The 24700-nt window shown below is 44.9% G+C and overlaps 1 protein-coding gene across 2 annotated transcripts in view; it reads right to left on the bottom strand.

Annotated features, from left to right (window-relative positions):
- The window catches only part of VIRMA (vir like m6A methyltransferase associated), an 811754-nt gene that overhangs the window by 757442 nt on the left and 29612 nt on the right, over window positions 1-24700 (bottom strand). For both annotated transcript variants that reach the window (XM_086966010.1, XM_086966009.1), the window contains exon 2: window positions 12352-12467. In XM_086966010.1, coding sequence (XP_086822136.1) covers window positions 12352-12467 — 116 coding nt within the window. The remainder of the gene's footprint in view (window positions 1-12351; window positions 12468-24700) is intronic.

The raw sequence follows: 24700 nt of genomic DNA on the forward strand, positions 1-24700 counted from the left end.
TTTTTGTCATTCTCTTTTACAGTCAATAAATCTTTTAACTCTCCCACTTGTTGTACATGTTGACCACCATGAGACAGTCTCCCTGGTTATTAAGTATTGTGTGCTCGTATAACGTTGTAAAATTGTACAATTTACATTTATAGTTGTGAAAGTACTTAACTTTAATTGTTATGGCTGTACCAGCGATGAGCCAACCACCTGCATTCTTAAATGAAATTGGGGAACCAGAGATCCATTGGAAGGACTGGGTTAAGTTGTTCGACTCATATTTAATAGCAATAGGTGGTGAAAGGTTTTCTGCTATTCGCAAACAACATGTCCGGTTACATAATCTAGGCACTCAAGGCAGGATAATTTATGGAACGTTACCGGAGCCAGAATGGGATGAGGATGATATTGCTGATGACCGTGATGTGTTTAAAGTTACTCTCCTTAAGTTAGAAATGCACTTTGGTGATAGTATAAATGTGGTCTTGGAACGACAATGTTTTAGTTGGGTTCAAGGTAAACAAGAATCTGTCATTAACTAGATAGCAGTATTAAGGGGATTAACAAGGTTATGTGAGATTGGTGAACTAAATGACCCTCTTATCAGAGATCAGTTGGTTAGGAATACTAACAACAATTGCATACAAGAAAAACTTCTGGCCCAAAATCCTATGTTAAGAGAGGTAATTAGAATATCACAATCCATAGAACACACGGCTAAGTGTATCAAAGAGATGAAAACACACACAGAGGTTGTTGCTAGAATTGGTAATCCAAGTAGTACCCTTGGAAATGATGGAGAAAATTAAGTACTTAAGGTCAGAACCAGAGAAGTTAGAGTTAATAAACCTACAAGAGAAAACAATACCTTGAAATGCTACAGATGTGGAAGCAACAATCACCTTGCGAATAATGTCATTTGTACTGCTCGCAAATGTGACGTGTAAGAAATGCAATAGGAGAGGCAACCTTGCCAGAGTTTGCAAAGATGGGGAGTTCAAACAGGTCAAAGTGGTTTGCAGTGAAGGGGACCAACCACCCAAGTATGTGTTCCAAGTAAAAGATACAAAATCTAACTCCTCTCATATAAATCCAAAATGTACTATCTATTTGAACAATAAACCACTTATTATGTTTGGGGGTTCATGCTCTCCTTACACCTTAGTTAACAAAGGTGACATAAATGACTTGTTTGACATTGCTAACCTTGACGTTTCAGAACCTGACATCTCACCTGAAGGATACACTAGAGAAACTATATCTTTGATTGACATGGTGAAGAAGCTTATAAACTTTAAGGAGAGATCCACTTGTGGAAAAGTGTACATTGTAAGTAAAGGGTCAAACCTTTTAGGCTGGCATCATCAAAAAGAGTTGGGTATCATTCTTGATCCTAATAACAAGGACCAAGTACTCTTAATTGGAAGCCAGGAAGGAACTAATGACATTTGTAAAGAATACCCTGATTTATTTTCGGAGAAACTCGGGTTACTCAAAGAGTTCCAACGCCATATAAAAGTTAAACAAGGTGCCAAACCTATTGTACACAAACCACGCCCAGTTCCTCTCATGTTAAGAGAGCCCCTTAAGGAGGAGCTGAGTAAAATTTGCCAACTAGGAGTCATACAACTCATAAAAGCCTCAGAGTGGTTGGCCCCCATTGTCTTAGCCCCCAAAGCCAGTGGAGATTGGATCAGGTTATGTGTGGATCTCCGCAGCCTAAATGACAACATATGGGTGGAAAGAGTCCCCCTTCCTCATATAAATGAGATGCTAAGCACCATGGGCGATGCAAAGGTATTCTCGGTTATTGATTTATTGATTGCATACCATCAAGTAGAACTTCACCTAGAGTCAAGATCCCTTACAGCTTTCACAACCCCATTTGGGGCTTACATGTTCACGAGAATGCCCTTTGGCCTTGCCTCTGCTGTGGCAGTTTGAGAAAATTATGCAAAAGATACTAAGTGGCATAGACAAAGCCTTCTGTTTCCAGGATGACATCCTAGTATATGGGTCATCTGCACAAGAACACGACTGCACCCTCAGGACTGTGTTTAAGAAACTGTTAGACTCAGGATTGATAGTAAAGCAAAATAAGTGCAAAATTAAAGTCAGTTCAGTAGATTACTTGGGGCACACTATATCCCAAGAAGGATTCAGACCCAAACATAGCCATGTACAATCTGTAAAAGATGCCCCTTACCCTAGTAACAAAGAAGAGCTAAAAATCATTTTTGGGTCGAATTGAATACATGGCCAAATATGTGAAAAATTTCTCTGAGAAATGTGAATGTCTGAGGGCTCTCTTAAGAAAGGACAATGATTTTGTGTAGCGGGCAGAACACAGTGCTTCTGTCCATAAGTTAAAAGATGAGATATTACGGTCTCTTGCATTAAGTTATGTTGATCCAAATAAGAAAACCTTCCTCACCACAGATGCCTCTAATTTGGGGTTGGGAGCAACTCTATCACAAAAAGGGGAACACAGGGAAACCATCATTGCCTTCGCCTCATGGTGCTGAACTCCTGCAGAACACAAATATTCTGTAGACGAAAGAGAGACCCTCGCATGTTTCTGGGAGGTCCTACATTTCACATTTTAACAGTGGGGAATAAAATTCACGGTTCGTACTGACCACAAACCTCTCATATTCATGTTCTCTGTTAAAAAAACTCATTGTGGTTTCCCAAGAATCTCAAAATGGATACTTGGTTTGGAAAGCAACTCCTTCAGACTTGAGTACCTACCAGGTGGAGAAAATATTATTGCGGACTATCTTTCAAGGGCACCTTTAGATGTGGTCATACGAGATGAACCTTTGGATGTTCCTGTCTTTGCAGTACAATTACCTGCCATACATGAAAGAGAATGGGCAAGTTCTATGTGCAATGATACAGATATGTGCATGCACAAATACCTCCTCATTAATGGGTGGCCAGAACAATCCAAAGACGATGTGGATGAAATGAGAAAATTCTGGGACGTGAGATATGAGCTATCTATTCTCAGGGCTCGAAAAATCCAAAAAATGGTACTAGTCATGCAGGACTAGTACCTTAAAAAATGTCCTAGACCTAACTGCAACCTACTTGACCTCTGTCTCTGAAAGCGGAGCAAATGTGACAAGACAACAAGAATTAAAGGCATCTTTATTGCTCATTAACTTTGTGAGCAATAAAAATGCCTTTAAATCGTGTTATCTTGTCACATTTGTTCCGTTTTCACAGAAAGAGGACAAAAGTTGGTTTGTTTTCCTACTCGCCAGAAAGGGCGAGTAGGACCTAAAAACAACTCGACCTTGTTAAATTTAGCTCGACTATGCGAGCGGTCGAGTGGAATTTTCGAGCCCTGATTCTTAATGGTAACATATGCAGAAATTACAAAATAGTGCCACCTGTTGGGTTTCGTGACAAACTCATTGATTTGGCTCTTGAGGGACACCTGGGAAGGAGTATAACAAAAAACAGAATAAGAAGCACATTTTGGTTTCCAAACATGGACTCGATGGTGGAGCATAAAGTAAAACATTGTGTTAGCTGTGCAAAGAGGGATAAAACAAAAACTACACACAAAGTACCATTATCCCCTGTAGCTGTGCAGAGTATTCCATGGAGCAAACTGGCCATGGACATAATTGGTCCTATGGAATATTTGGGTGTCCAAAAGAGATTCATGATCGTCCTTGTGGACTACACTTCACATTGGATCAGGTAAAAAGTTTGTGTTGCGCAAGTGTCCTCATCGATTTTTTGAGAGAATTGTTCAGCAGTGAAGGTATTCCGAAAACAATAGTCACTGACAATGGTGTCCAATTCACCTTAGTAGAAATGAAGGAATTCCTTAACGAGCTGGGGATCAAACATGAGAAAACTGCTCTATATTGTCCAAAAGCAAATGGCTTGGTTGATAGGACAAACCGTATGATTAAAGAAAACATACAACTGGCTGTGGTAATGGACACGATTTAGAGAAATCCTTAAGGGAAAGCATTTGGTCGTATCGCACCTCCCCCAACTCGGTAACCGGAATTTCACTTTTTGTCTACATCAGGGGAAGAGAACCCAGCACTAAAATCAATCCCCTATGGTTGGGCGGGGGGAAACCTGCTTCAAACAACACACAAGGAATAAGTGCAAAAATACAAAGAGATCAACTCAAATACAAAAATCTGTATGACAAGAAACATGGTGTGAAGGAATACCATTGGGAAGTTGGGGACTCTGTAAAGGTCAAAATACAGACAAGAGAAAAGATAAATCACAGCAAATTTTATCCGACACATCAACTGACAAAGGTTAACAAAAATGTTGTTCAGATTGTCTCCACTCCATATTTGACCATTGTCAATCTAGTAAAAGTTGAAAATGACTAGCAGGGCATTGTGGGACTCATCTCATATTAACAAATTTTCTCTTTTCTAGATTTTCATCTGGCACACACATCGAGTACTGGCAACTGCATCTCCTTTAAGTTACTTTACCTTGCATCATTCAGATCTAGCATGGTTTTCTCCTTCTACTTATATCATTCTGTTCATTTGTTTGTGTTAATGTTATCATTACTTCCGACCACTTTCTTTGGCCGCAGGGAGGTGTGTTGTAATCTCCTTCCCCTTTTCTTCCCTCCTTGGTACATTCCTTTTTCCCCTGTTCCTTTGGTACGCTACGCTGAATAGCACTTTAGAATGTTGGTGTGAGGAGATTCAGTGAGAGCGGATGACTGAATAAAGACGCAAATGCCATTACCTCGTCTCAGCGTCATTGAATTGAATTAAAACAACCACCAAAGGAAAAGCTAGAATTTTCAATATTATTTCAATTAAAGTCCCCATGTGCGACTCGGAAAACACAAGGCTATTTGTAGTCCATTCATTACTAGCCAGATATGTCAGACAGGTGTAGTATCCCATAGGGTAGCGCAGAAACCAAGTAAAATCTAATAATAAATTGGTAACTTTTGCCAAATGTTTGGTCAAAGTATGATCTGTTATGAAGTTGTTGGCATGAATGTTTCTACTTTTTTTTTTAAATGTCACTTTATTAATAAGTCCATATAAACAGATCAATTAAATATATTTAATCACAACCAAGCATTATGCCAGTTATAATAAAAAGAGCATACAATGGAAAATTTACATTTAAAAACAACTAATCAGGGAGGAGCCAAGATGGCGGACGGAACGGACGGGTGAAATCCCGGCTCCGCAAGCCGTCTCTGTCTACATCGAAAATCCTGATATTATCCTCGACTATACCGATCTGAATCGGAGCCATGAACGCGCTGGTGATTATCGCGTTCTTTTGAGGTCTCCGCCGGCTGTTTTGGTCGAGACTCCGGTGCGTTTGCCGACCTCCGACGCTGCCTCTGCAGTCTGCCCCGAGAGCCGCCGCCGGACGCTGCTGGGTGTACCCGACAGGACGAGCTGGGACAGTGCTGCTGCTTGCGGGAGAATGGCCGGTCGCGGAGATGGGTGGGATTGACCTAACTCATCGTGTCGAGACTCCCCTTGACGGCGGAGTGCGGACCTGCGAAGCTGGAGCCGTACATGCTACGCTTCCTTTGTTCTGTGACCTGAACCCTGAGCAGACTCCATCTTGGAGCGCCTTCTCTGCCGTGGACCGCCCGTAACAACGGTAAGCGAGGGGGCTCCCACCTTGTGCAGCCCCCGGACTGTGGGCTGCGTTTCCGTCATTGCTTCACTGCAGTTTCTTTCTACAACGGAGTTACCTCCCTCCCTCCATCGTGGGCTAACTAAAGGGGTGATGATGGCGCCTATATGTCATACTGGAGAAGTGACTGCTCCTCTATCCCCAGATCTCACTGCCCTGCCTATCCTTGAACTGGAGGCTGCTCCTAGGGCACCGCTGTGCGGAGTGGTCCGGCCAGTGTTGTGGAGGAACCGGACTTGCGGAGACATCCTGGTAGCCCTGGCAGACCTACGGGTGGCATGGCGGCGAAACGCCCGAGAGCTGGGACGGAGGATTGAGGGCGCTGAGTCTGCCATGGAGCGAACGTGGCGGGATGCTCCCCTATTGACTCTCATTACTCCTGAGGCGGATACACTGTTGCAACGTGAGTGTGCGGAGGAACGGAACGTTCCTGGCTACAGTGTTGCGTGTTCCCTGCTGGATGAGGCTACAGTTGCAGATTCCCCCTCCACTCCGAACACTGAGACTTTGCCTACACGTGTGTTACCATGGCCCTTTTCTCATTGTTGGAGTCTTCGTCATCCTGCGATAAAGGGGGTGCTCGGCAAATTCTACACTGAACTGGCCGATGGCGGGGGACACTCATTTCCTCTTCCTCCGCTCCTTTCCTGTCGTGAGCGGCCATCTTGCTTCTTTGTCCTGCCTGCGGTGCGCTCGCGGTGGTGGCCATATTTGGAGAGATTTCGGCGCTCAGGCCAGGGCTGATGCTGTTTCCCTCGTTGATTTTGACTGATCGTCTGGCTGTGACCCGGACTGGAACGTTTGTTGCTAAACTGGTTGTGCTGTATGTGCTGCTTTCCTCCATTTTCGACTGCAACCGCTATTATTGCTATGCTTCCTTTCCACTCTAGGTAGCAAATGCTGTGTTTGAATCTTTTTGCTCCCCTTATGGGGTGAATGTTTTTGCGGGCGGGGGGTCAATATTACTATTGATGGCCGTGAGGCTGGTACCTGGATGGCTGGCGGGGACCCGGATTGGAACGCTGTTTTGGTATACTTAGGGGCTCCATCTGAGATATTTTCTTCACTTGCGGATGCAATATTTGTAATTTCTTTACCTTGTTGATGCGCTGAGGGCTTATGCGGTGAGTGGAGCCCGGGATTCGTGATTGTGGCCCTCCTCCGGGGTTAGGGGTTTCCTGGGAGTTTTGATTAGATTACTCTCTTCTTGCTCCCTGTAGCTTATGTGATGCGACATTTTTCTTTATCTTTCTCTTATTCTATACTACTATATTTCGGGTTTATTGGGCGACAGACACACTGCTGGGGGGGGGTAGGCCGTAGCCTTTGCATGCGTGTAGGGTGGGGGTTGGGGGAGGGGTCCTTCGTTCCTTTCCGTTACTATGGTGCCTTGTTTTTCCTCTTTATTTGTTCTTCTTCTTTCCCACCTCGGGTCCGTGTTGACGTTTGGGTTGCCGGGCGGTGTGTGATTCGGTCGCTACTGCTGTATTACACCTACATGGACCTTGCCTTTTATTTTGTATTCTTTATTTTCAGCTAAAATGGAACAGTTTGGACTTTAATAGTTGCTATGGAAAACCTTTCAAATTAACCTTCACTGCTCCTGAGGCGGGATAGCACGTGATCTCCAGTGTAACTGCTGCATGCTCAATTATTGATACCGATGTGCTATCGCGTCACCGTATGCATGCAATTGTGCCTGAACAGTATTCGAGGCCGGCCTGAGGGTTGTGGGCCCGTATTTGTACTTTTGTGGATGCACCAATAAAGGTTTCCAAAAATTAAAAAAAAAAAAAAAACAACTAATCAATCAATCAAACAATCAATCAAAAACAGTCAATGGTTTCCTATGGGAGAAAATTCAGGTTATGGGCAAGGACAGTCATAATTACTTTTGCGGTTCAGTACTGGGCTGAAAGGTACAATACTGGCTCTTCTCCTGACTCCAGGTGAGTAATTCGAAATTCGTTACTCGGCTGATTTTATAGGAATATTTTAGAATTTCAAAACTTCACACAGGTTTTTCGAGTCAAACCAGTCAATGTTATCCTATGGCAGGAAAGTGAGTTATCGGTTTCCAGGTGAGTACTCGACTGGTGAAGTTAATGTTCTGGGCATGGACTCGGGGGTCTCCCAGGGTCGGAAAGGTACAGTAGTTACACCCTCAGCGGCACAGGGTCAGCCGGGTGCAGAGAGAGTGCCCTGATGCAATCCAATGGAGGGTAGGGGGCCTTCGGTTGGTTGCTGCAAGCAAGCAGGCCACGCGGCTGTGGGAGCTGAGCTCCTGGTCACTTACTCAGGGCAAGTGGGGAAGTAGAGTAGGGTAGTAGTTGCACTTCCAGCGGCACTCGGGCGGCTGGGTGCAGGGAGCTTTTGAGCCATCAGGCGCTCAATGTTAGCCAACGGGAAAGTTAAAAAGTGAACAAAAAAGTGAACAAAGGCTGCAGGCTCAGGGTCGGAGATTCTTCAGGTGCGACCACCACTTCGAGAGGTAAGTTGGGATCTTGGAGAAGAGGTAGTACCCCAAAGGAAGGCACAGGGGACTGTGGGGCGCCGGGTGCAGGGGTGTCCTTTGGCGTCGGGAAAGCTTACCCTCAGCTGATCGCGGTTGAAGGGGTCCCTGGTTCTGAGGCTGCAGGCGTCGTCTGGGTCATCGAGGAGGGTCTTTGGGCACTGGACTTCGGGTCCTAGTCGCTGGGGGGGACGTCCTCGTGGTCTTGGATTAATCGGGCTTGGCAGGTGCAGAGTGGGCTGGATTCGCGGTTCCTGGCTGGCACCAGGGGTATTGCTATTGGAGCAGAGCCTCTGCTCAGGGGAGTCCCAGTCTGTTGGAGGGTCAAGGCAGGCAGGCCCTCCGGGTTGTCCAAGGTTGCTGTCCGCAGGAGTCACCGGGATTAAGCAGGAGCAGGTTCCAGGATCGACAGGCCGGTAAGGCTGGAGCCAAGTCAGTTGGTGTCGTCCTGTTAGCAGCTGCACGACTGGTCTTCTTCTTGATCTTCTTTCTTCTTTTCTTATCAGGATCTGCCGAAGGAAGGTTCAGAGTGCCCCTAAATACTAACTTTAGGGGCGTTACAGGTAGGGAAAGGGCAGGGATCAATAGGTTCCTGTCCTGCGGTGGGTACACCCCCTAACCTGCTCCCCTCCTGTGGGAGGGGGGGGGGGCAGGAGCCTAGCTGTGATTGGGCAGGGCTCCCCATCTTCAAGATGGCCGGAGCCTGGGGTTGTGCTTCACCTCACCTCCTCCACCTGAGGGGTGGGGTTGGCACAGCCTGGCACACCCCCCTTCCTGACGTAGGGTTTCCTGCCAGAGAGGGTGTCAGAACTGGTGGGGGCTAGTTGCGGAGTACAGCAAGTGGCCTGGGGAAGCTCACAAGGGCTGCAGGCCTTTGAAGCTTCCCCCTGCCTATCCTGGGGGAGGAGACCTAGCACCTCGCCCAGGATGTGCATTGTTGCAGGCCCAGGAGCGCGTGGGCTCTCCACCCAGCTGTCTACAGAGTGCGGGCTCTCCACCAAGGGGTCCAGCAGAATGTCTGCTGTGTGGCAGCCCAGGAAGCCACTCAGACCAGACGTGGATTGTAGGTTAGGGTTCAGGGGGCATCTCTAAGATGCCCTCTGTGGTGCATTTTACATTAAACCCACACAGTGTGGGTTTAGTGTACTGAGAAGTTTGATATCAAACAGTGGAGCCATTATGGTGCTGTGGAGTTCGTAATGACAACCTCCCAGCACTGTATACTCTTAATGGCATCACTGCACTTACAGTGCCCAGGAATGGCCCTGTGTACTGTAGGGGCACAGGGCTCATGCACCTGTGTCCACACCACTGGCATAGGAAATCCAGCTAGTGGGGTGACTGAGGTATGCCAGGGCAAGGAGTCTTGTGGGCATGGCACACTGGGATGTGTGTCATGTCGACTCTTTGTTTAGTTCTGTACCTAGACATTCAGCCTGCAAAGGCAGTGTGTGGGTGTCAGAGTACAGGGCTCCTAAGGGTGGCACAATAAGTGCTGCAGCCCTTAGGGGTCTTCTCTGGTCACCATGTCCTGGGTACCCAGGGCACTATTTACTAGGGGCTGATGGCGGCCAGAGATGCCAATTGGGTTTTAGTTTCAACACTGTTTTAGGGAAGGAACACAGGCCCTGGGCACCTGTTTGGCAGGAGCCCAGGGCACCCTCAGTCAAAGCACATCAGCAGTTCAGCAAAAAGTGGGGGCATACCAAAGCAAGAAAGATGATAAACAACGAAAATAGGGTGGGTGCCATAGCACAACTCTGGTGCACCCTCTCTCTACCGGAAACGGGCTGGTAACCATGTCCTTAGAGCCCCATTGAATTCTAGCATAATTGTCTTTGTGCAGTCTCCTTATAAGTGTGAGGAGTTCTTTAGGCAACCCCATTTCCTGCAGCATCACCCACAAGCTGGAACGGGGAACAAGATCGAATGCTGACTTTAAGTCAACAAAGGCAGCATATAAACTGCCTTTACCAAGGACCACTATCTTCCAGTGTAATAGGATGAAACAAAACACGGTCGATGGTGCTAGTGTAAGCCCGGAAACCAGTTTGCAGGGGGGAACAATATGCTATATTCTTCTATCCAGTCCTGGATTTTGTTAAGGATTAACCTCCCCATAATATTTTGCAACGAGTCTGATGCGTCGGTAAATCCCTGGTAATGATCTATCTCCTTTTTTATATACGTAGATTATTTCGGCTCCTTTCCAGGAGTCCAGTATGGGGGCACCTTGAGCAACTGCGTTAGCCAAAATCACAATATACCTACCCCATCTTGATTTGTCATATAGGAACATATCGGCAGGAATGCCATCTGGGCCAGGCGCTCTGCCGCCTACCACTGCTACAAGAGCTAACAATATCACTAACATTAAAAGCATCCTTTACATAAAACACGTGGCTGGGTTCATCCGTGTGTTTCTCAATTGACCATCGAGCAGATTGTGGTTTGAAATGTTTAACCCAGTCTTCCTGCAGGATATAGTCTTGCGGTTGTTTAGGTTGTCCCCTCTGTCCCATTTTATAACACTCCAGCATAGTTTGCTATTATTCTGGGTGCTAGCCTTTTTGAGGTCCTGCTATCTTTTCTCATCCCAGGAGAGTTTAGCTTTATCCTTAGAACTCTTATATGTCTGCCTAGATGTACGTACCAGGACAGACTCTCCATTATTATTCACTTTCCCAAGAAGAACTCTTGCCTGCCTGCGTTCCTTGTTATACCAGCGACAAAGCTTCTGATCTATTGGTTTCTTTGGCTTTGCAGAGCTTAAAAAAAGGAGTTCTCGTGCACGTAAAGAATCTTTCATGAGAATGAATAACGAACTCCAATTTTGCATTAGTGGCCAGAATAGTCTCTCTTTCTTGTAGGGCACTGTTAACGTCCTTGGAAATACTATCAAAGGACTCAGGATTTTCAGCTAATCTTGACCATTTGAGCCGTCTCATATCGTTGGCGGGGGCTACATCATGGGAATACAATTCAGACTCTCTACCGTGCAATGGCTCGTGCCACCACCACCTAAAGGTTACACACAGGGGATTATGATCACTTTCAAAACGATCCCTTACTACCATGTCATCGATTGTATGCCAAAGTTTCAAGCTCATAAGAATATAATCTATTCTGCTCTTGCTATAAGCATTATTAAATGTATTCACCCACAGTCTATCTTGCGGCGTCCTGCATTTAGCGTCCTTAGCCCCTTTTCTAGACAGATGGAATTAATCTGGATAACTGCCTCCGTCCACTTCTTTACTGGATCAAGTTCCAGTTTCGGGATTCCCCACTGAGCATCTTCTTAATCAGTGAGGTGCCATTCATCGATAGCAAGGGGCTCAAAGGTTGCGTTGAAATCACCCGCAATAATAACATTGGTATCCATGGAGTGTAGATCGAGTAGGTCTTCCAGAGCCGCTAAAACTTGAGACTTAGCCCCTCTAGTTCCCCTCACATAAATATTATAGATATCAACGTTATCTAGCGGGCCTGATTTTACCCTTAGCACCTGGATATCTTTGCTCTTGGAGGAAAGTTCTTTAATGCAGATATCTATTTCTTTCCCAATATGGTAGTGTGTGAAAACTGACCACCCTGCTCCTCTTTCAGCTGCTACACCCATAAAGGCTGTTCTCTCCACCTCCTTGTTGTGTGCCAAAAATGTCCGTATAGCTTCACGTGACAGCCATTACATAGATACACTACTGTATGCTGGTTCATCATTCATTAGCTAGTGTTCCACTAAAATGAGGCCGTAAAGAGGATGTCAGGCTGGGGCTTAAAAGAAGCCTGCTCATGAATCCACCTTTACCACCTCTGCACTGCACCCTGCAGCACTGTAAGTGTACCAGTCATAAGAACTCATCATTTTACAAACGGTCCTTTAACTTTGTTCTTAATCTTTATCATTTTAACTTTATATTAATTTATAAGTAGTTATTTGCGGAAATCATTTGTAAAACCATTAAGTAAGCTTGCCAAATAAGCTTGAGAAGCATATAACTGCAGCTAAAAGAAACAGTTATTTCACTCATCAGATGACAAAGCTACCCGCCTCAGAAACTGTACACAAATCAGGATTGGCATCTCCAGATGAAAGACTTTAACATAACATAGGACTTACTAGAAACATTCACACAACGACTCCTCATAAACAGTACTTTGTATTTGGCACTTACCCATAAGCCCTATTTTCAGGTAGACTTGTATGAGCTCGAACTCCTGGAGGAATAACTCGAACTTCACTTATGTAAACCACGCAAGGAAAACGCACAACGTCGACATTGGTGCCTTTCTGTGGGAAAATAAGTGTATTCCATTAGTTTGGAATCACATTTTCTTTTCGAAAGATTCAGCAAACACTTTTTACTCACCCCAGTAAACATAAATTCTCAGCTGGAGAGGTCTACTTGGATGTAATGGCCCACAGAGGCTTTTCATTCTACCCTAACAATCTATTCCCACCCAAAAATGTTAAAAACTAAATCAAACTACAGATCTGGGTAAATAAATAAAGTGCAGCAATTTTTCTAAGCATTTTGTTGCATACATATTGGGGTCTTTTAAGCCCTCTTAACATATTATTGTAACCTACAGAAATGGGTGGAGTTATTCTCATTAAAATAACTGCATTTGCACCATTCAGAAGCTTCTGTAGAATAAACACAGAAAGTAAATAATAAGGCACTTAATAGGAGATTGCAAACACTTTAATCTAGTAAATAAATCCTGTGAATATATTTTACTTCCATTAAATTACTAGGTAATCTCATTCAAATGGAATACTTGGCTTTGATGTAAATAACAGATTTGAAAACACCTGCTTTATGCATTTCTTTGCAGTAAGGCAGCAGGTGCCACCAACACTGAGGTGCCTGTATTCAAAAGATAGGTGCCTGTATTCAAAAGATAGACGACTCACTACTTTTCTCCATCTAGCACACCAATACTACAAACAAAACAACAACGTTATCTGGACAAGTTTCTGCTTTTGCTAGAGGAGCATTATTATTCCTCTGTGTATTTTGTGTCTCATACTCAGGTTTCTGGTGTGAATATGTGCAAATAAGCTATCCATTGGTTGATTTGAAGAGTTATGAATACTACAATACAAGTCACAAGCAGACACATTCTATAATGATGGTGTAAACAAGAACAAACTATCTTTTACAATAGGATTAAAAGACAGAAATGCATTGAAAAGAGCCAACCTTCACCAAAGTACAAAAAAATAATCTTATACCAAAATGTAATTTGCACTCTTTCCCAAAATGCTAGAGTATGCAATCCCAGTAACGTGGTTATCATTAAGAGAGTTGGCTAGGTCCCACTGCAGGATTTATTACATTTCAATGGAACAACATTTGAGTGAGTGAGAAACAGCAACAATAAAAGACACAGCTTGGACTGATGTGAAGACTTACTGCTACTGAACTCCCTGAATTCAGTAATACCAAAGCACCACAAAAGCAATGCAACTCCTGCCACTGGAGAAAGAATTGCCATCAAGATCAAATGGAAGATGATTGGGGATTCCTTGGGAAGTGGCTTGCATTAGATATCAATTCGAGAGTTGTGCAGAGGGATGAGGGTTGCAGCCGTGTCAATGATTAGGTCACAAAAACCTGCTGGAAAGACTACCGGGGAGACATGTGGCAGTCTGTATATAAGCTGTGGTGAGACACCACAGTGTCTTAACAGAGGACTCCACAAAGCCAAACAGGTCTTAAACAGTAGCAACCTAGGCTCTAATTTACTAGCTTAGCCTGCGCAGGAACGCAGTCTAGAGAGAAATGTGTGTGAATCGTGGTGTATAACAAATTAGCCAAATATAGAGTATAATAAAGAAAATAAACATCAAAACCTTGAATTAAAATATAAACATTTCATAAGAGAAAATTATCAAAATGAAAGGAAAACAGACACAGGAAAAATGAATAGGCATAAATACTCACTGAATGAGTAGCACATAACTGTCAAAAAGCAACAATCAAAAAGTGTTATCAATGGTGTCAACCAGACCGCTGCATGTACAGAGAATATGCATTAGAGAGCATAGACTCTTACAGAAGCCGGTGGCACCGGGGAGAAACTAGTGGCCAACAGGGATCTGGGGATTACGATTCCTATTACCAAACACCAGAACGTATTGTTTGGTGTCAAGTACAATCTTTATTTTGTTCAATGGACAAAAAGGGGCTATCTAGTCACGTTCGACCTGGGTATATCCAAAGGTTCAGGCCGACTGCGATGGAGTGCAAGTCGGATACAGGAACCAACCTTGTCCCGCTGAAAAAGTACCTTGGGTGGAGGATGTGTCTATTTTGAAGGCCTGATGTGGGGAGCAGAGGAGGCATTGCGTCCACAATGATCCCTTCGGATGTAGGCGAGGCGTTGGTTCAGATCCAACAGTCGGTGATGTGTCATTGGCAAACCCTTCACGATGAAGGTGATGCGTTGTCCTTGAGCCGCGCAGCCGGTGATGCATCGCATCGAGAGAAGATGAGTGAGTTCCGACCTGTACAAAGACGACCCTGTGTTGATATTGCAGTAAAATAGCTAGAAAACACACTTTCATGGGTCCATGACTGGATTGGCACCACGTAGCAGGGCAGGAACCACCGTTGAGAAAGTCCAGAGGCTGTAGAGGGGTTGATGGAAGTCTTTGATGTCCCTGAGATTTCAGAACAGGAGGCAAGCCAGAAAGCCCTTATAGTTATTTTGGTTCTGGGAATGTAGAGATGCAGGTCCAGTCCTTCTCACTCCCAGGGAAGGAGGAAGCAGGGCAGGCACAGCAAAGCAGGAGTCCAGGTGAGTCCAGCAGAGTGACAGTCCTTTAAGAAGCAGAGCAGTCCTTCCTGGCAGAATGTCCTCAGTCCAAAAGTGTAGAGTTGGTAGTGTCAAGCAGGACTCGAAAAATCCAATCGCATTGTTGAGCAAGATTTATTCAGGACGAGATATTTTTAGATAGGGATTATTTGGGTGAGTTGAAAATCCTAACTTCAGGGAAGATTTAAAGGTATCTTAATTGCTCACAAAGAGAAAGCGCAATAAAAGTGCTATTAAATCTTGTTATCTTGTCACATTTGCTGGTTTTCAGAGAAGACAGAGGACAATAGTCAGCTTATCTTATTACATTTATCTTTCTTTCTGTGACTTAAGTTAGAGGATTTTGTAAAGGGAACTCAGTGACAATTGAACAGTGCAAAGCATGTTAAATGAAAAAGGCTGTGAGTTGTCAGGCTTTTTTTCTAACACAGCAATGAAATAGCTAAGTGAACTGTTCAAACATTTTAAATATAGTTCACAAGTTATGAAGACCCATTTTTGTAATTCTGTGGTTAAAATATATATTTTTATAGGATCAAAACAAATTAGAACACTTTACTTGGTGATGTGCAAATTTTAAATATTTTTGCTGATAGCCAATTTAAAAAAATTGTTTATGTGTTATCAGTAAAACTACATGTTAGTGGGCAGGTTTTGTGGCCATTTAATGGAAAATATGCTATTTGTAAATGACAATGCACTACCACATCATGCGTTGGTAATATACGTATGAAAAGTGAGTTTTAAAACATGAACTGGGAATTATTACTGCTCCTGCCCAGATGACAATGCTATTAGTAAACTAAGAGGCAAGCCAGGGATCATGTGTACCAAATATATGGGCTTGATTCTTGTTCTCAATGGGGCAACCATTTAGTCTAGTAAATAAAGAGGTTTTTTGTACAGCAGAAATAGTGAACTTACCTATTTGAAGGTGCTCTCTTATATGATAATGAAAAAAGTCAGCTCCATCAGACAAAATATTTGCCTAGGATCACACAATTTGAGACCAGTTTATGGGTCAAGTACATTAAAGTTAGGTCGAGTAGTATATTAAAGTTTTTAGACCTGCAGGTCTAGTAACATTTGTATGATTTTTCAAGCTCTTTCAGGAGTCCAGTGCTTATACCTACTTGTGCCTTTAAAGCGAGGGAGATTTCAAAGAGAGGCTTTTGAAGTGCACAAGGTCCCTGCCCTTCCAGCACAGGCTCCAGACCCACTACAGGGGGGTATGCAGCTCTTTGTATGGGAACAGGCATGGTCCATTCAGGTGTGTCAGCTCCTCCCTCTCATCCTGCCAAGGACGACCCAATAGGATGTGGATGGCCCATCAGGCACACCTAAGTACCCTCCGTGTATGGCTGTCTAGAGGAAATGCAATGAGCCCGGCTGTCGCCCTCTCCAATCATGTATTCAGAGACAGGCAGGGCACAAAATGGTTATAGTAAGAAAATGCCGACTTTGTTAAAGTGGCATTTTCAGATTTGCAACTTAACATTCAACTTTACTATAAGTTGTGATTAAAAATTGTGAGTCCGAAGACACCAATCTTGAAATGTCTCTTTTCTGAATTGGAAATTACACTTATAAAATGTAATACAGTAATCACAATGTTAATTTATGGTAGAGATAGGCTTTGCAGTAGTGAAAAACAAATGCAATTGTTTTTCACTACCAGGGCGAGGTAAAACTTAAAAGTACATGTCCTGCTTTTTAAATACACTGCACCCTGCTCTAAGGGCTGTCTAGGGCCTACCTTAGGGGTGACATTATGTATTAAAAAAGAAAGCTTGTGCCTGGCCAGAGGGTTAACCTCTCAGGTCGACATGGTAGTTTAAGACTGCACACACAGCCTATGAAATGGCAGGGCTGAGACAAATTTAAAGGGCTATTGATGTTTGTGGCACAATCAGTGCTGACAGCCCACTAGTAGCATTTAATTTACAGACTTAGGGCACATGTAATGAATATAGGCCAATTGTGGATCAGCCAATGTTACCATGGTTTAAGGAAAGAGCACATGCACTTTAACACTGGTCAGCAGTGGAAAAGTGCCAAGAATGTCAGAAGGCAAAAGGTCAGGGGAAAACATGCCAAGGATGCCAGGTCCAACATTTACCAATGACATAAATAGGTGTAAAGCATTTATGGGCAACATGAAAACAAATTGGGGGCTCCATGTGCTTCCACTGGTGCAGATTTACAATTTTCTGGATTTCACAAGTTTACAGAGTAAGCCTGGGAAGTGAACTCCTAGCTAGTTTTTGTGAACCTTGTTTTCTCAACAGAAACAAAGATGTGTTTATTATATAAATCTGCTGAGTGACTCCAAAATAACTTTCTGTATACCCTCTTTCCCCCACCCACCCTGGATAAAGTTTTACTCCCGCTCTTGCCAGGAGTAAAGGTCTAACCTTTTCCAGTGTGGGAAGAGAATGGAAAAGGGCTGGAGAATACCATTAACCATTGAAATGTGGGGCTATGCACAGGCACATGGGGCATTCCAAAGCTAGAACTACCAGCCTGAAAGTTACCGTCCCATCTCGCTGCTACCCTGGCCGGCAAAGATAACAGAGGCTCATGTCAATCTGGCCCTTTAGGAACATCTAGCCTGGACCAACGCCCTCGACCCCACACAAAATGGCTTCCGTGCTGGGCACAGCACGGAGACCGCTCTTCTTGTGATGGTGGAACATCTCCGTGCAAGGTTGAATGCTGGTCAAACGGCGGCGCTGATCTTATTAGATCTCAGCGCCGCCTTTGACACGGTATCTCATAGCATCCTCCTGCACCCGCTCGAGGAGATTGGCGTTGGTGGTCAGGCGCTGCAATGGTTCCGCTCCTTCCTCGGCAATCGTTCCTTCTGTGTTGCCATCCCTCCCTTCAAGTCCAACTTCCAGCCTCTGGCCATGGGGGTTCCGCAGGGGTCCTCGCTGAGCCCCACGTTGTTTAATCTTTACGTGAGACCGCTGGCTGATGTCGCTAGGCAGTGGGGCCTAACTTTGGTCTCATATGCCGACGACACACAGCTGGCGGTTACTCTCAGCGGGGACGCGGAACAAGATGCCCCCAGGTTCCAGGATGGACTGAAGGCGGTGGCCAGCTGGTTGACGGGAAACTGTCTCCAGCTCAACGCCACTAAAACGGAGGTAATGGTTGTCGGAAGGGGAGTGGAGCTGTGGGGTGACCAATGGTGGCCACCAGAGCTGGGACCTACTCCGACCCCGGTGTCGGAGTTGAAAAATCTGGGGATCTGGTTGGACGCCGGCCTCACCTTTGTAGGACATACTAAAAGAACAGCAGCCTGCTGCTTCGGCCTGCTGAGAGGCTTAAGACCTGTGCTTAAATTTTTCGATGCCCCAACCCGACAGCTGGTAATCCAGGCTACTATCATCTCTCGCCTGGATTACGCTAGCTCTCTTCTGGTCGGGGCTAACCAGGCTGAGCTTACTCGCATGCAACGGGTTCAAAATGCGGCGGCCAGAGCGATTGTTGGCCTGCCCAGATTTTGCCCGGTGACGAGTGTTCTTCGCTCCCTACACTGGCTTCCAGTGAGGAAGCGTATTCTCTTTAAGGTCCTTTGCCTGACCTTTAAGATCTTGAGAGGCATAGGCCCCGAAATTTTGTCCAGCTGTCTCTCCTTCTACGTCCCTACACGCGCCCTCCGTTCTCAAGCCCAGGCCTTTGCTGTAGTCCCTAGATTTAGGCACAGCCGTATGGGGGGACGCTCTTTCAGCGTAAAAGCTGCACTAACCTGGAATTCTCTTCCGGTTGGAATTCGTTTGCTGGAAGACCTCACGACCTTCCGGAAAGCAATAAAAACTTTTCTGTTTTAGCTGCTCTTTTAATCTTTCTTCCCTGTTGTGTTATGTCTCTCCTTGTCTATGCGCCAGGACGCTCCTTGGCTGGAGTAGCTGTGCGCACAATAAAAAACAATAACGTAACATAACAGAACACTTATCACTTACTTTTAGTCTCTGTATGTAGAGTTTCAGATAGTTTGCAGAACCAGAACCTTGTTTTAATCAGACAATTATCAGAGCCAAGATATAAGAACACTGCCATAATGGTCACTTCACTGCATGGCACCAAAAGGGAAAAATTGATATTTCCCTGCTGAAAAAGTACATGTCTGAACCAATCCATGCTTTTGATAAATAGATATTTTATACAGGTCCACGCCACTGGTAATGTATGCTGCCTCAGTGGTACAATATTAAAGGCTAATAGGTCTGTTATATTCTTCCATCGGTCCAAAGAGTGTTCAGAGGTGCTAGTTTTGAGGTATGTTAGATTTGGGGGTCTCTAATTGGCACAGGTAGGTACTTATGACAAATAGGAACCCTTGCCTCTAGTCAGGGTAAGGGGGTACACTCTAAAAATAACCCCTGCTCACCCCCTTGGTAGCTTGGCACGAGCAGACCGGCTTATCGCAGAGGCAGTGTGTAAAGCATTTGTGAACACATACAGTAATCAAGTGACAACACAACAGATGGGCGCCAAACAAGTTTTATATTAAAAATAAGTATTCTTTATATAGATTTAACACAAGACCACAAATGACAAAATTCCACAATATTGTACTTAAAATGGTAGGTTTAGCTTAGTTCTCTTTACATCTTAAAATGCGACACTTTGAGTCAATGTACCTTACGATGCGTCACGCTCTACAACTAAAGTGTTGCGGAGATGCGGCAAAGATCTGGTGCAAAGAAATAAAAACGTTCTTTCCTACGTGATGCGACACGCTCCTCTGATGTTGCGAGAAGTCTCGATTCGATGCGTCAGCTGTAGCGGCGACACCCATGTTCCGTGATGCGACAACAGCGGCTTTGGTGGCGACACTCTTCTCCGACGATGTGAGACGCTTCCGCTCGATACAACAGCTGCAGCGGTGACACCCTTGTTCTGTGATACGACGACAGCAGCTCCGACTGCGGCATGCTTCTCCGTGGATGCGAGGCGCTTCTTGTGATGCGGTGCAATGCGACAGCTACAGTGGCGTCATCTCTGTGATGCGACGCTGCGACAGCGACATGCTTCTTCGAGGTTGCGAGACATTTCTTGTGATGCGGTGCAATGCGACAGCTACAGCGGAGTCATCTTCGTGATGCGATGGCAGCAGCTGCTCCTTGCGACACACTTCTTCCTCTTGAGTCGCGCTTCCAGCTCCTTGCGACACGCAGTCCCTCAGAAGGCCCAAAATAGCAGCAGGCACTTCTAAAGAACTCTTGGGGAGCCGAGGGTTGAAGTCTGTTGTCCATGAGACTTCAGCAGGAGGCAAGCTCTTTTCTCAAGCTATTGGAAATCCTTACAAGTTGAATAAAGTACACAAAGTCCTTTCTCCTTTCTTTGGTGGTCAGGCAAACACTGCAGGCCAATCCCCCAAGCAGCACTTCAGCTTGGGGTTAGTTTCTCCTCAGTTTCTTCAGGTTCCTCTCTTCAGCAAACTTTTCTTCTTGTTGTCCAAAAGTGATCTAATTTCTTGGGATCAGGGTCCCAATACTTATACCCCAAAATCCTTTGTCTTCTGAGAGTAGAGGGGCCTTTGCCTAGTCCAAACCAGTTCTGGTCAGTCCTGGAGCACTTTGTTGACATGACTCCTTCTTTCCTTTCACAGGTCAGGGTTGAGACATCAGACGCACCACAGGAGGAGGAGTCAGCATTGTGGAGTGAAGGCACAGCCCTATTCAGGTCCCAGGTGCAACTCCTCCCTCCCATCTAGATGTAGATCTCTCTATTCACCACTGGGCTGACTCACCCTGTCTCCTGTAATCCCCCAGCCCTGTCACTCAAACTCCAGACAAGGAATACACAACCAAGCAGAGGCAGGCTTGGATAGTTAGACAAGAAAATACCTACTTTCTAAAAGTGGTATTTTCAAACACAGAATTTTGAAACCAACTTCACTAAAATGTTTTTTATCATTCTGAGTTCAGGCATACTAAACTCGAATTTCTACCATGTTCCCTAAGTCAGTTAGGATGATACAATTTAATAACCCCTAGAAGTGCTGACCACTTGTCACAAAGAATTGAGGATATCTACAACAAAATTTCCACCCTCAGCAATAACCTTGGGCATAACCAGACGATTGACAACCCTTGTCCACCCGATCGGGGGACTTTAAAAATAAATTCCGCTGCTGACTGTACTAGATATAGAATCCTTATTAAAATCTGCTAATCAGGCTCTCCCAGAGACCTTATCCCTGCCAAGGTTGCAAAACAAATCTCTACCGAACTGGCCGAGCCTCTCTGCACCATCCTGAACAGTTCAATTACACAAGGTAAACTTCCGAAAGAATGGAAAGATGCTCAGAACATGCCAATCAGGAAAAACCCCAAATTACCGCCCAATGTCATCTCCAATTATCGTCTCATCTCACTGCTTCCCCTGCATAGTAAACTACTGAAAAAGCATATCAACAAACATCTTTCAGCTTTTGTTGAGGCCTCCAACAGTCTGGATCACTCCCAGTCGGGTTTCCGCCCCCGCCACAGCACCGAACTAGTTCTGGACAATGTAGTGAACGACATTCGATTGCATGCGGGCGCCGGCCGAGCAGTAATACTCGTACTGCTCGACCTGTCCGCCGCATTCGACACCAGATTCTATTAGATAGATTGCACTCAATAGGCATTCAAGACACTGCCTTAGAGTGGCTGAGAGACTTTCTCACGGACAGGTCCAAAACAGTAAATCAGGGATCTTTCAAATCCAAAACCACCTCAGTTACTAAAGGAGTTACTCAGGGATCATGTCTCAGTCCCACTCTTTTCGATGTATACATTGCCCCCATCGCCACGCTTCTTAGGAACATCGGGTTCAACCCGATTTCCTACGCAGACGATACATAATTGCTCTTGGCTTATGACAAAGATACTCCTAACATCCAAGAGATATTTGCAAAAGGCATGAAAATGATAACATCATGGATGAGGCACAATTTCCTACAGCTCAATACTGGAAAAACGGAAATCATGCTGTTCAAGGATGCAGTCACTAGCTGGTCCCCCAGCTGGTGGCTGGAAGAACTTGGCCCAACACCTTTACCCAAACCGGTGGTCAAGAACTTAGGAGTCCTGATTGATAATAAGCTGAATCTGGATGACCATATAGCAGCAACCAAACAAGCTTGCTTTCACGCCCTCAGCCTGCTACGGAAAGTCTTCCACTTTCTCCCCTTGTCAACACGCAAGACCCTTATACACGCACTGGTACTTAGTCGCTTGGATTTTAGCAACGCCCTGCTGATCTCTGCCAAAGACTCAGCTTTACAGACCCTACAAGTGGTGCAAAATACAGCAGCCCGTCTAGTTACCAGTGCCCCTCACCGCACCCCTTCCCTTTCCCTCCTGCATAAACTCCACTGGCTTCCAATCCGCAAAAGAATCCACTTCAAAGTCTATTGCATAGTTTTTAAAGGCCTACACCAGTTAGGTCCAACCTACCTGGCCGTCAAACTGATTAAACGCATCCCATCACGCACCCTTCGCTCAGAAGGGAAAGGCCTTCTTGTCATCCCTCGTATCAGACAATCTAGATGGGGAGGCAAATCGTTCTCCTAGCTGGCTCCCAAACTCTGGAACAAATTACCCTTGGATCTCCGCCAATCTAACAACTATTTAGGCAGCGCGGAGATACCCCATCTGGGGTGATTCAGGCGCTCTACAAATGCCATAAATAAATAAATAAATAAATAATCTAACTGCCCATTCTGGCCCATGGAGAACAGGTAGCCTTGCAATAGTGAAAAACGAAAATGGCTGTAATTCACTATTAGGACATGCCACACACACCAGGGCATGTCCTACCTTATACTTACAATTCACCCAGCCCTTGGGCCTACCATAGGGTGTCTGATCTGAAGAAAAGGGAAGGGTTAGGTACTGGCAAGTGGGTGCACATACCCAGTCAGCATGGCAGTACCAGACTGCACACAGGCTCTGCAATGGATGCCTTAGACACACTTTTACAGGCTGCTTCTGTGGGTGGCACAACCAGTGCTGCAAGCCTACTAGCAGCATTTGGATTACCAGCCCTGGGCACCCCTGGTGCACAGTACTAGGGTCTGACAGGTAAACCAAACCAGCTAATCATGGATCACTAATCCATACATCAATTTACGATAGGGAGCACTTTCACTGTGGCACTGGACAGCAGTGGCACATTGCCCAAAGCATCTAACACCAGCAAAAACACATAAGCAACAGCAAAAATGGAAGGGAGACCCACGCCAAGGTGCCAGGTCTAACAAGGTACATTTCGGTACAGTAACCAGTAGATGGTGGCAACTGCACAACATTTCCTAACTAATGGCAAAAATATTTACTGGGCCACCTTACTTAAACACATTTGTGTGCATTACTTCAAATGGGCCCACAATGCACTATTCTATCGGGAATCCAAGATGGCACATGCTTTCTGCCCTTGAAGGGACGTGGGATCTTCTGTGCCAGGCAAAGGGTGTTTAGGGAAATGGTTAATCCTCTTCTCCCAAGATGCACCCAAGTAGTTCCGGGATCAGCTCCCCCTCTTACTGCACTGGCACCCATCCGATTCCCTTAGGCCTACGGTTTCACCTTACATTAAACTATGAATGAACAGGTTTCACCTCCATCTCTCTCATGTTAATGAAGTTCCTGAACCTTCCCAGCTGCCCTCCCCGGGCTGATAGGTACCACACTCTCCATGCTCAGCCCAGCCCATCCTGTGACCATGTGTAAGCCATTATCTCTACTCTGGGATCAATTCGCACCTCATTAATGTCATGCACTGACAGGGCAACTGCTGTCAAACTAAGCTATGTAAACTAGCCTCCAGGAGCTTCAGACAGGGAAAAGCTAACTTTTTAAAAGTTACTTTTCCTAAATATGTATCCAAAATCTAACCAGCAATGAATTTTATTTTTACTAGCTATTAAAAACCGTGGTTGAACCATTTTTCCAGCTAGTCGGAAACAGGCAAGTATTAATTAATTAGTATATTAATCTGCACTCTCGTTTTCCCCATTGGACAGCTGGTGCCTTACACAGTGAAAATAGCTTTTGGGACTCGTCACTAAAGGGACAAGGCAATATTAAATTTCTACATAGTTTTCTAATACAATGCTCCCAACCTTGTGGGCTGCAATGGCTAAAGAGGGATGATGTTTTCATATGTAAAAGAAGGACGAAGATTCTCCCCTTGTCAAAAGAGTTAGTCATATGATGCTCCTGTATATGCAAGAGATGACTGGGAATGCTGTATAAAGCTAAGGGTGTATGTTGTGAGAATATGATGATGCATGGAATGTTAGTATCTGTGTACTGTAGACAGCCTAGGAGTTTAATACAGTTGTAAGGAGGATGAGGGCTTAACATAAGCTATAGGGCTGTATCTGTAAACTAAGGGCCTAACAAGAGATAAACACCTTATGTCCTACCCGAAAGGCTTCAACCTGCTCTGTTGGGACCCTGTTGTCTTACAATATATTTTTAAAAAACCTAAGTGAATGCAATTTGTTTATTAGTAAGTAGAATTTTCTGCTGTTGTATAGTGTTATGTTTCGTTCCTTGCCTCGTGCCAGACTCGAATGCACGCTAGGAACGTTAGTTTTTGGCAGTTCATTAGTGTGCTGCCGACCTCTTGAGTGAGAATAAACTACAGTTATTTTACCTAATGAGTCATTCATATTTATACTTCACTAACCATCCA

The sequence above is a fragment of the Lissotriton vulgaris genome, chromosome 4_1 (assembly GCF_964263255.1).
Source record: "Lissotriton vulgaris chromosome 4_1, aLisVul1.2, whole genome shotgun sequence".
Lineage (NCBI taxonomy): Eukaryota > Metazoa > Chordata > Amphibia > Caudata > Salamandridae > Lissotriton > Lissotriton vulgaris.